Below are 12,573 nucleotides of genomic sequence, written 5' to 3' on the forward strand. Positions count from 1 at the left end.
AAATATAACTGAAACCAGGGATGTTTAGAGCCCCCTTTATTTGTCATCTACTTGTTTTGAGGCACAAGCTCTGGTGTAACACATTCGAGCTCCTTTCTGAAACAATAAAGGCTACAGACCCACTTTCTCCTGTGACCCCTTCTAGGTCTGTGTCCTACCCCTGTGCTCAAACACCAGACAGGCCCTTCCCAGGCCTGTTCAGCCTTGAGGAGAGACCACTGAGAGGGCACCTCATCACTGCCTGCCAGCGTCTGCAGGGAGGCTGCCGAGAAGGTGAACCAGGCTCTGCTCAGTGGTGCCAAGCAACAGGACAAGTGACAACGGGCACGAAGCGATGCACAGGAGGTTTCACCTCAAGATGAGGAAAAACTTTCCTGTGCAGTGACTGCACACAGGAACAGATTGTCCAGAGAGGCTGTGGAGCGTCCCTCGCTAGAAACATTCCAGAATTATCTGAACACAGCCCTGCACCGTGTGCTCTGGGATCATAGAATGGTTTTGGTTGGAAGGGCATTTTGAAGATCACCCAGTTCCAACCCCCTGCCATGAGGAAGGAACACCTGCCACTAGACCAGGAGCCCCTTCCAGCCTGGCTTTGGACACTTCCAGGGATGGAGCCTCCACTTTTTCCCTGGGCAACCTGCGGCTGTGACTCCGCGATTTAGCGGCTGTGTCCGTGTTTGTGTCCCCATGTCGCCGCGTCAGTGCCAGGCCCGTCCCCGCCGCCCTCCGCCAGAGGCCGCCCCGCGCCGCCGCCGCCAGGGGCCTCCGCGCCGCCAGGGGGCGCCGCGCGGCGGAAACGCGCGGCCGCTTCCGCCCGTCGCGGCTGAGTCACTGCGCCGCGCCGCCCTCCCGCTGCCCAGAGCCGCCCGTCCTGCCGAGCCCCGGCCCCGCGGCCCCCGTCCCGCCGCCGCCATGCCGCTGGAGAACCTGGAGGAGGAGGGGCTGCCCAAGAACCCCGACCTCCGCATCGCCCAGCTCCGCTTCCTGCTCAGCCTGCGGCCCCGCGCGCCCGACCCCGCCGCGCGCGACGAGCTGATGGCGGCGGTGCGGCTGCACAGTGAGTGGGGCCTGGGGGAGGCTCTGTGCGTGTGGGGGGTTCTGTCTGTCTGCTCGCCGGCCCCGGCTCCGACCGTGTGTCTGTGGAGCAGCCGTGTGACCGTCCGTGGTCATGGATCCCCGGGCAGGGAGTTGTGCCGCAGTTCGGCACCGCTCTGCCCCGGGACCGACTCCCCCGGGACACGGACAGCCCAGCGGGGCAGGGCGAGGGCCCTGTCCCCAGCTCCGACAGCTCTTACATCCTGCTGGGACTGCAGGAGCTGTGCGGGGAGCACCGCGGGCTGCTGTGCTCACAGCGGGATAAAGAGAGTCACAGAACATCCTGAGTTGGAAGGGACCCACTTGGATCATCAAAGTCCAGCTCTTGGTCCTGAACAGGATGCTCCACTCTGCCTGAGAGCATTGTCCAAATGCTCCATGAGCTCTGCCCTGGGGAGCCTGTTCAGTGCCCGACCACCCTCTGGGGGAAGAACCTTCTCCTGGTATCCAGCCAAAACCTCCCCTGACACAGCTCCGTGCTGTTTACTCAGGTCCTGTCACTGGTTTCCAGAGAGCAGAGATCAGCGCCTGACCCTCCACTTTGTCTCATGAGGAAGTTTTAGACAGCTTTGAGATCTCCCCTCAGTCTCCTCTTCTCTAGGCTGAACACACCAAGTGCCCTCAGCTGCTCCTTATACATCCCCTCCAGACCCTTCATCATCTTCATGTCCCTCCTTTGGATGCCTTTTAACACCTTAATGTCCTTCTGGTATCGTGCCCAAAACTGCCCCCAGAACTCAAGGTGAGGCCACCCCAGTGCAAGGCAGGGAAAGTGCAAGTGGGAGCAGTGTAAAGAGTAGTGATGGAAAAGGATCAGTGAAAGGAAGCATGAGGGGCAAGGCCTGCAGGAACAGTGGCTGTGCTGTACCTGATTCAGCAGGTACCTGGTCACAGAAGGGACATCTCTGGCGTTGACAGTCCTGTTGTCCTTTTAGGAGCAAACACACTCTCGTTGCAGCAATGAACAGCAGAACCCTTCCTGCTTCTCTTTCAGACATGGCTCCGTACTACGAAGCCCTGTGCAAGTCTCTTGAGTGGCAGATGGACACGGATCTGCTGAACAAAATGAAGAAAGCCAATGAGGAGGAACTGAAACGTCTTGACAACGAATTAGAGGATGCAGAAAAGATCCTGGGGGAGAGCGAAATCCGGGATGCGATGATGGCCAAGGCTGAGTACCTGTGCAGGATTGGGGACAAGGTTGGTGACACAGAGGCTTCATGGACTCGTAGAAAACACTGCATGGGAACCCTGTTAGCTGGGCAGGTCCCAGTGAGCGCTGGGGGACTTGCAGAGCATTTTCTCTATGGCACAGCTCACACATGGCTGGCAGACAGGGGAAGGTCTTACTGAAATATAAATTATCTAGAAGCAAAACAGTCCTTGAAAGAAAATTTTTTTTCTTGACAATGGGAAAAGTTTGCAGACACCGTTATTTACTTTCCTTACACCTTTAGACTTTTCCAAGCTATTTAGACCGTGCAGCTGAATTTCAGGTTTCAGAGTAGATTTTCATAGTCTTTAGCTTTAAAAGATACATGAGGAACAGCTTTTCTAACTTGATTTATACTTGGATACGTTAAGATTATTCAGAATGCATAATGTGAAACTCACAACTACCAGTGGGAGACAACACTAGTTCTTATAACAGGTATTTTGTGAGTGTTCTGGGTGCTTTTAACATTCTTACAGCAGCAAATACTGTTTTGCCAGGAGGGAGCTCTGACTGCATTCCGCAAGACTTACGACAAAACTGTGGCCTTGGGACATCGCCTGGATATCGTGTTCTACCTGCTAAGGATTGGCTTGTTTTATATGGACAATGACCTCATCACAAGGAACATTGAAAAGGCAAAAAGGTACTGCTTGGGTTGTCTGAGTGAACTAAAGCATTTTTGAAACAAGCTGTAACAAAAGAAATGGAAGATAAATACTTTTCTGTCCAGAAATGACTGGGACTATTGTGAGAGAGAATTAGAGTGATGGGTGGGTGTTATTTTGTTTTAGAGCACTTCCTGCTCCTGGATTTTTTTATGGGGGGAAGAGAATGGTTAAGATTTTGTGGTAGCTGTTTTCTAGGAGCTGGCTCCATTTGTATTTGTAGTCCAGCTCCCACTCCCACTTGGGATGTGACTGCTCCCAGTGGCACCCAGCTGGCTGTGTAAAGAGGGAGCTTTCCCTCTTGAAGCAGGAGTGGCATGGTGTGTTTTGGTGCCACTGGTAGCTTCAGTGTCTCTGTGCTCCCAGTGTTTTGAACCTCAGCAGTTCCTGTAGAAAGCTGTGGTTCCAGTCTCTCTGCTGCTGCCATGAGACACCAAGGCAGAGGAGGTTCCCACTTCCCTTGTTCTTGGGCAGGGATATTTTGTGTTGCCTTCTCAGCAGTTTTGTCTCATCCCTGCCCTTCTTACAGCCACACCAGTTTTGTGCAGATCCTTAAAAAGTGGCAACCTGTATCTTTTTTCTATACTGCAGCTTTGATTTTAGTAGCAAAGGCAGTGGAAATCTGTTGCCACAGTCCAGGCTGACAGTAATATTTACCTACACATCCACAGAGACTGTTGTCACAGCTGAAGAGGCTGTAAACTTTTCCTGTCAGCTGAAACTTGCACTGTGTAAAAGCCTCTGGCCTCTCCTGTCCCAAGGAAGCCACTTTCCTACACCAACAGGTGTACAAAGCCTGGGATGTTTCAGCAAGCTGTAACATAAACCAAGTTATTCTTTCTCTGAACTCATGGTATCAGTTGATTTGTACTTGTTTCATATAACTTATTACATGACACATTTACCACAAGTAAATATTCTTTGGTCTATTTTAAGTCTAATAGAAGAAGGAGGAGACTGGGACAGAAGAAACCGTCTCAAGGTGTACCAGGGCCTTTACTGTGTAGCCATTCGAGACTTCAAACAAGCAGCAGAGCTCTTCCTTGATACAGTTTCCACGTTTACATCCTATGAACTGATGGATTACAAAACATTTGTAACATACACTGTCTATGTCAGCATGATTGCCCTGGACAGGCCTGACCTGAGGGAGAAGGTGAGAAAAGCCCATGGAAGCACTGGTGCAACCTGACAGAGCCTTTCCTTAAGCTGTTCATCTCGAGGCTGAAAGGGGTGGTGGTTAAAGATGTGTGTTTGCTTTCAGGTGATTAAAGGAGCAGAGATCCTGGAAGCCTTGCACAGTTTGCCAGCTGTACGGCAGTATCTCTTCTCTCTTTACGAATGTCGGTATGCAGCCTTTTTCCAGTCGCTAGGTAAGGCTGGGCTGTGTCCCTCAACACTCTTTCAGATCATACACAACTTTTGTGGAGTAGCTACAGTCTGGAACTAGAGCTACGTGCAGAGAAAACAAACTATAGAGTTTGTTTCGGATCATACACAACTTTTGTGGAGTAGCTACAGTGTAGAATTAGAACTATGTGCAGAAAAAACAAACTGTAGAGATTGTTTTTAACAGTGACCTAAAATTTTTGGCTTTGATTTTTCAAAGAAAGAAAGATAAATTTCTCATCCAGTGAGCCTTGTGAAAGGTCACATCTGATTAGGTGAAAAGCACGTTGAAAATGGCTATGAAACACCATCTTACCTGAAGAGACAGATCAGGAAAGATCTGAAAGCTTGCTGTGTAAAAGGGTGACACCAAAGAAAAGCTCTTCAGAAAACCCTCATTCTTGCCAGTTCTCAGACTGCTTGTTTCTCTTCTGTGAGAGAATACAAGAAAATGAGATATTTAGAAAAATCAAGGATTGAAAATCAATCCACAATTGATTTTGTGGAAGACTAGGCCTGATGAGACTGAGTTAAACAGCAGCATCTTCCTATTGCCAGCCTCATCCCAAGCTGAGAACCAATGCTGTTGGGGGAAAAAAATCACTTCAGTGCTCGTAAATCCTTGTAACTAATTTAAGAGCTAGTAGCAAAAAATTAATGTTGTGTCAGGAGTGGGTAACAATGTTTCTTCAAGAAGTTACATACCGAATTCTGCTTGTTACCCAGCTCTTTGGGCAGCAGTTCCAGCTCTTGCCTTCAGCGTCAGCGAGGTGAACCCTCTCCCCCCAAAAGAAGGATGCTGTCCATTTTTACAGGCTCCCATTAGCTCTGCCACAATATTGTTTGTATGTTCTTATGCTCCTGGTTCCAGAACTGATACAGATTACATGAATTTACTTCTGTTAGTGCAGAATCCCTTTCATATCCTGAGGAGTGCAAGAATACAATGGAGTTACGGTCACACCTATTACTTATTAACTGATGCCGTGTGTTTTATTTACATAAATGATACATGACATTTCTTAGAAATTACTGACTTCCTTTATTTTGCTTTTTTCTTTTTCTTTTCAGCTATTGTAGAGCAAGAGATGAAGAAAGACTGGCTGTTTGCACCTCACTACCGATACTACGTACGGGAAATGCGAATCCACGCCTACAGCCAGCTCCTCGAGTCCTACCGGTCCTTGACGTTAGGGTACATGGCAGAAGCCTTTGGAGTCAGCGTAGAATTCATAGATCAGTAAGTTCCTTGGCTTTTCTAGTTCATAGACATCCCCCTTTATACCTTTTAAATATTTGTGGTGATCTCATTATGAGTAAAAATCTTTGTTCACTTGTATTCTAAATATGCCAAGTTACATTTCTATGGAAGAGTGTGAGAAGCTGGTATTTTATTAATTACTTTGTTCTTTATATTGCTGTATTTATTGACCTCCATGTGCTAGGAAACTTTACATTTTAGACAGCTTAGTTCGTTCACAGCTATGCAAAAGCTGAGCTGTTCCAACTTTGGGGGTCTGCACATTTTTTGTACTCTGCCAGTCTCCCTGTCTCATTTTGCTTGGTTTCTGTTATGAGGACAGGATCTGATATTTTTCACTTAAATCTTACTTAAATCTTACTTACTTAAATCTTACTTACTTAAATCTTACTTACTTAAATCTTACTTAAATCTTACTTACTTAAATACTCTGCAGTCCCCATTTGAAATTATTTTCTAGAATAAAACGAGCAGATTTAGATCATGATAAGAACGAAGTGGTGAGTGAAGTGAGAAACTGACTTTCACTCTGTGTACATGAAGCACGTTATTTTCAAATGCTTTCACAAGACTTTTTCTTGTTTCAGAGAGGTTTCAGATTTTCTAACATTGAAGACTTACCAAAATATGAAACTGCTTGAAATATTCAGAAATTAATAAGTGTTTCAAGAGAAACCAAATACCATTTAATTCAAAAGTAATTTTTTAAAGTCATGCTAATGCTTATGCTTCCCAGTAATTTATTATGAGTTGTAACTTACCTTACTGTTGAGCACAGGAATATTTTCTTCTACCATCAGTGCTGTAGACCACCAGTTGATTAAACAAAACAATAATAATAAATTTTTTAAAAGCATTTTAAAATTTAAATATTACTGAGATACTTTTCTAATTAATTGACTGGCATGAAGATACCTCAGGATAAATTCCAAATAGCCACGCTGCATTACTGCTGCCTTTGGATTTGAAGAGTAGTTGATACAAAACTCAGTGATAAGTTTTACTAAGTCAAGTACAACACTTTGGCCTGAGAAGAAAGAACTAAGAGGTTTGGTGTTCAGGTCACTAAAAGGATTATTTTTGGGTGCAATCTCCAAAGGATGCATAAGGTACCTGATGAAGATCCATAGGCTGTTACTTCAGAAATACAGTGTGGTGTAACAGCAGTTTCAGTGCTCTTAGGTCTACAAGTCCCTGGTGAAACAGGATTTAACTAACTTTTTTTCTTTATTTAGGGAGCTTTCAAGATTTATTGCAGCTGGGCGATTGCACTGCAAAATAGACAAAGTAAACGAGATTGTAGAAACTAACAGGTATGTAACAATTCCTAGAGGTTGTTTTTAACAGACCAGTTGAATTCTATATATTTTGATGACATTTACTACAGAAATGTTTAATGCTTTGGTATAAATCATATTCTCAGTTCTAACCCCCCCTTTTTTTTTCCCCCATTATTCCTAGGCCTGATAGCAAGAATTGGCAGTACCAAGAAACCATCAAGAAAGGAGATTTGCTGCTAAACAGAATTCAGAAACTTTCCAGAGTAATTAATATGTAATTTTTTTAATGCAAGGGAATGCAAAATTTAGATGTTTAAAACATTTTGGAAGTAACCTATAAATATATTGCATAACTTGGTATACTGTAGGGAAAAAAATAACTAGCAAGAAAGGTAGTGTTTTTACTTTCCACTTCATTATGTACACACTGTTCTGTTCTGGTGTATGGAACCCAGTTCATTTATTAAATGTATGATACCGTTGGTGATCTCTTGTAATAGACTTTGTTCCTTTCCTTGCCTGTGTATCCAGTGTTCCACATTGAACAGCAAAGCAGACTCACGGCCTGTGAACACAGAGAACTCATGGCCATTTTATACTTGCTGTTTTAATACTTTTGTATTGGAATCAGAGGTGAAAACAATCAGTTGCATAATAGTGAAGTGGCCAAAAATTTTAGTGAAGAGTGCACACTGTCCAGACAGGAGGGAGGCTTGCAATGAAGGGATTACTGCTTAAGGGAGAAGGAATAAGGATGCAAGTGACTGGGGGAAGCAATAATACAACCACAGAAACCGCAGGACTAAAACTTTGGGAACAACTGGAACAGAAGTAGCCTCTCTCTTTAAACTATTTTTTTTTGCAAACTGTTGAAAAGGAAGCCAGCATGTGAGCAAAGCATTAAATTTGTAATTATTGCCTGAGTAAGATGTGCAATGTCAGTGATGGTGGGAGCTGTGGAAGGGACTACTGCAGACTGACAGAGCTGATCAGGTACTGCAGGGGTTACAGCTCCTCTCCTCCCAGCTGCTGAGGAATGAATGCCTCACTAGGCTGCTGCCATGCTGATGACACATGGTTCCTGGCCTGGCAGAGCCTCCAGCAGCAGCTGTTTACCCTGCTGGCCTGCCTTGAGGGGTTTTTTCCCTCCTCCCAAAGAAGGCCTTAGAGTGAGTTCTGTGAGCTTTTGATGCCACTGCATTTGGAACATTTACAGCCTGTATGCATTGCAACTTCAGTGCTGGAAGGAACCCCAGCAGGTAGGTGTACCCAAAGAGCAGTTGTAGCATTTGGAAGCTACTGTGCCACAGGCAGGACAGCTTGGAATTTCCTCTGCCCAGCCCTCCCATTGCAAGGTCATAGAGGGTCTCATGTCCTGGAATTGCTCCTGCCTGCCCGAGGTTGGACCCCTTGGTGCTGAGAGGCCGTTTCTAGTCTCTGTTTAACTTTTATGAAACCCAAAATACAACCTCATGATTTTTGGGATCTTTTACTACTTACTGGAAGCTGTTTTGGTTGTTCCCCCCTCCAAGAAGCAGCTATTTAGCCAGAGTTTAAAGATTTACATTTCACACAGTGCTAATTAGAAGAAAATTCTGAACTTTCTTCAGAATAGGCAGAGTAATAAACAAGAACTCTAGTTTACTATGTGTTCAGCTGAGTCTCTTTTGTGAGTTCACACACATGCCATTTCATATAAAGTTTTAATTGATAAAACCCAATATTCAGACTTCAGACCTGCAATAATCTCTTGTTTTTCTACATCTGTTCCATACCAGATAAGTAGAGCTAGCTAGGAAGGCTTTAATCAGTCTGACTTTTGGAAATATCTCCACCTTCCATAGGTGCAGGTGTCTTCATGTCTTCACTGACCTGAGGAATTTTTGTTTGGTGCACAAATAAATTTTCCTTTCCAACATATTTATACATGAAGTGGCCTTAATGAACTACATCAAAGTTTCCATTCAGCATATGTATTACTATGTAATTTTTTAACTGTAAAGAGACTAGAAACCTACAGAAGAAAAATTAGGCTATCAGAGGCTTTATGCATTCCAGAGAAATCTTACTGCTCTCTTAGTGTAGGTAAGAGCAGCAGAAAAAAAAAATGGAAATCCCTACTCTGTGTGGAAAATAAAAGCATTGCTAAAGAGTTTTACTGCTCTAAGACACTTGCAGAGCTATCAACCATTTTATCCTAACCGTGGCCCTCATTCTGTGGGAGCCAAGCACTTCACCAATCTGGTGTTCTCTGCTCAGGTGGGTGAAAAATAATATTCCAAACAGAAGTACACAATCCTACTGCAGCAGAGACCGCCCCCTTTAAAGATCCCACCTTGCCTTCACATTTCCTGGTGCCAGCCTATATCCTGTAAAAGAGGATCCAGGGAGAGCCTGGAGATCTTCTGGACAAAGATTTTTGTGCCAAGGCCTGGCAGGAAAGAGTTGCAGCAATTTTAGCTGAACCTTTTAAGGATTTGTGCAGCAGTCCATCCTCTCAGCCATACCAAATAGTGGTGGGATAAAATTCTGGGAAAGGTGAAAGGCAGCACATCCTGAAGCCCACAGCTGCAGGCACAGAGTTTAGCCAGCACAGCTGTTCACATTGTTCTCCTGGAAAAAAAAAAAAAAAAAAAAGCAATCTGATACACAGGTTTTCCAAAGAGTAGGAATGCTGAGGGGTCCAGGGTGGTCAGACCTTGAGCTGATCAAGGGCATAATTTTCTCTATTATGTAGTTTTAAAATGCCTTCTTCCATCTCTATGTCAAATCCCGTGATCATGTTAGTTTTATATTCTGTTTATCTGATCTCATCATTTCCCTTTATTTAACTCTGATTGTGAGCAGCATTTCAGATGCAGGCCTTCATGCCTTGCTTTTGACACCTTTCCATGGATTTATAGTCCACATGCCAAAGTTGTACATTCTCTCTTGTAATTTAAGCTTGGGCAGTTCCTTGAGCTAATGCCATTCTCCAATTTCACTTTGCAAAGCTGACTTCACCCTCGTTGCAAGGTAGCCAGAACCAGGCAGAGATTTCAAACCACAGCTTGAACTTCTCTCTGCAATTCATTCCCTGCATTGATGGTGGGAAAACGGGTGGGAAGGCCGGAGATGGGGTGGTTTAGGATTTGTTAGTAAAGCTCTGCTACAAAGCAGTTGAAATGTCGTTTCTGTGAAAGTCTGTGCACTTTTTGGCTCACCTGCCAACACCTCTGGTGCTTCTCTCACTGAACACTGGGCTCCAGCCTTGCAGGCAAGGGACAAGGCACTGGCTTTAGGAAAAAGTCACCTGTCACGGACAGGAAAGGACTTGGGTGAAGGGACCTAAACTGCAAAATGGAGGACAAAAAACTTCCAGCAGTCAGAGACCACCAAACCCAAGCAGCAACACAGTCCCTGCTGATGCTGAAGAAAACTTTTGTATCAATTTGGGCACAAATATCAACACCAGCTATTTCTCACAGGCTTGGACAAAGCTTTTTTACTTCACTTCTGAGGCTGTTTTTCCTCCTTGGCAATAAAGTTTCAATCCACATTAGTTTGAACAAGTTCCCTAAAGGTTTTCAAAGTTTGTTGGGTCAGAAAAAACCCAAGCATATGCCACTTTTCCATGACAAAGCTCCCATGCTGCTTGTTAGGAACAAATCCAGCAGCTAACACAGCTCTGAGCCAAAGCACTGAAAAAAGCATCCAGTCAAAATAAAAAGTCCCATAGTGGATCCTACAAGCCACATGCGTTTGATTATTTGCTGCAACGTGATAATAATGAACCAACAGGAATTAGCATTTAAAAAAGCCGGGGCAAGGCCTCCTTTGGGCTGTTTTGGTAGTCGGTGTAAACAAGGCGCCCACGGAGCGGCGCTCCGGCCTTCAGAGAGCCCGAGGGCACCCGGCCAACTCCCCACCCCTCATCCCGAGCTGCACAGCACAACCAGGGACAGGCTGTAGCCTTTGAGCCCAACACTGCTCCACCAGGGGAGAGCCAAACAACTTCGGGCTCCCAGAACACGTCTCCCCAGCTTTGATACGAAATGCAAAGGGCACTGACAAGATGCAAATACACAAACCCTACACTCAGGGAACCTCTGACCCTGGGGTTTCATTGCATGCATTGGCAGTTTCCTACATCACCAAGTTACTGTCCCAAATATAAACTGGAGTATTTTCCTATGAGGCAGTCACTGATGGGAGGGAACCTGTTTTCCACTCACTTCAGGGACATCTGTGCTTACTGGGTTCCACTTCAGCACCTGGTCAGAACCATTTTTCGTCACTAACTCCTTTAGTGAACGGAGTCACCAGAAGAGAGAACCCAAGGAGCAGCTCTGCTCTGCCCCAGGGTCAGGGCTCCCTGGCACTGCCCTGCACCAAATGCAGCAAAGGAAGGGGAGAGGGAGGATGCTCCAATTCCACAGAGCTCCAAGAGCTCAGCGTTACACAGGGTGAATGCACCTTTTCTTCCTTTCTTAACCTTGCCAGTATTAGAGGAGACTGAACCCTGTATTAAATGCAGTAAAATGCAGAGTTATTCCTTCAGTGTTGAAGCAGTCAGAGTCATGAACCTGCCTGAACACGACGCCAAGCACAGAGCTCTGCTCGGCTGCAAACACCCGACTCCCACGCGCTCCGGGCTGTGGTCACTTGTACGGCTCTGCAGAACCAGCTGCAGCGCCAGCAGCTCACGCAGGATGGCACAGGTGGCAAAAATTGCTACTAGGAAGGAAAAGGATTTGCAAGAAGGCAAGACAAAAAAAGAAATTAAAATACTCAGTAGCGCAAAAAGTAAATGTAGAACTACTAGAGGTGCTTATTATAAAAAGACAAAGCAGAACTTGCCTGTTGTCTGAATCCCATTTGTATCTTGTAGCATTTATTCCAAATATTAAGAAAACCTTGTTTTAAGAGGGGAAAAAACCCAAACCAAAATAAAATAGAGACAGAATAAAGGAAGCTTTGCCACAGATGTCACTCTGAAGCCCTGTCCCACTAACAGGAGCTTTACTGGTTTTACAAATGGCTCCAAAATTGCCCACGACACACGAGTCCTGAGTCATATGCAGAGAAAAGCTCTGCAGGAGTGGTTAACCTGCTGAATCCACACACTGGATCTTCAAACTATGAAAACACAGAAGACAATTTTTTAGGAGGAAAAAAAAAATCCAGGAAACGTGACGACTCAACATAACCACATTTGGGGTTGCAAAGGCTGCTGCTCATTATTCTGATTAGAAAATTATATAAAGTACAGTAGGTCTGTAGTAACAGAAGGTCCTTTGCACAGGAAAATGCTGCAGAGGTGACACAGGCACTGCTCAAAACCAGGTACCAACCCCCTGCAGGATGGAAAGCTCTGAACCTACCAGGCTGACTCATGATGCCGAGGGACAATGACAGAATTTGACCACATCCAATTCTCTGAAATTAGTTCACATAGGCACCAGTACAGATAATGTTTTCCTTTAATAGCGAAGGATTTTATAATGAAGCAGAAACATATAATATATTCCATGCAACCAACCTCATTTATTGAAAAGTCCTAATTTTATTGCCTTGTTTAGTAACATGTTTGTTCAACAAACTAATCTTTTTCATGAAGCAAAGCACAACTTTTTCTTATAAATAGTATAAATTATTTTATTTACAGAAACTTGTTACAAAACA

The 12,573-nt window shown here is 44.9% G+C and overlaps 1 protein-coding gene across 1 annotated transcript; it reads left to right on the forward strand.

Moving 5' to 3' along the window:
• The first annotated feature begins 816 nt into the window (after nt 1–816).
• On the forward strand, nt 817–7,396 carry PSMD6 (proteasome 26S subunit, non-ATPase 6). The gene is made up of 8 exons (XM_053989593.1): nt 817–1,060; nt 2,093–2,298; nt 2,812–2,957; nt 3,916–4,135; nt 4,244–4,352; nt 5,440–5,608; nt 6,865–6,942; nt 7,091–7,396. The coding sequence occupies exons 1-8, from the start codon at nt 916–918 to the stop codon at nt 7,185–7,187; spliced, it is 1,170 nt and encodes a 389-aa protein (XP_053845568.1). The 5' UTR covers nt 817–915; the 3' UTR covers nt 7,188–7,396.
• The last annotated feature ends 5,177 nt before the right edge of the window (nt 7,397–12,573 follow it).

This window comes from Vidua macroura, chromosome 13 (genome assembly GCF_024509145.1).
Source record: "Vidua macroura isolate BioBank_ID:100142 chromosome 13, ASM2450914v1, whole genome shotgun sequence".
NCBI classification, from domain to species: domain Eukaryota; kingdom Metazoa; phylum Chordata; class Aves; order Passeriformes; family Viduidae; genus Vidua; species Vidua macroura.

Coding starts and splice junctions, on each gene's coding strand:
- PSMD6 (XM_053989593.1), top strand. CDS start 916: ATGCCGCTGGAGAACCTGGAGGAGGAGGGGCTGCCCAAGAACCCCGAC. Junction 2,958..3,915: donor AACATTGAAAAGGCAAAAAG/GTACTGCTTGGG, acceptor GTCTATTTTAAG/TCTAATAGAAGAAGGAGGAG. Junction 5,609..6,864: donor AGCGTAGAATTCATAGATCA/GTAAGTTCCTTG, acceptor TTCTTTATTTAG/GGAGCTTTCAAGATTTATTG.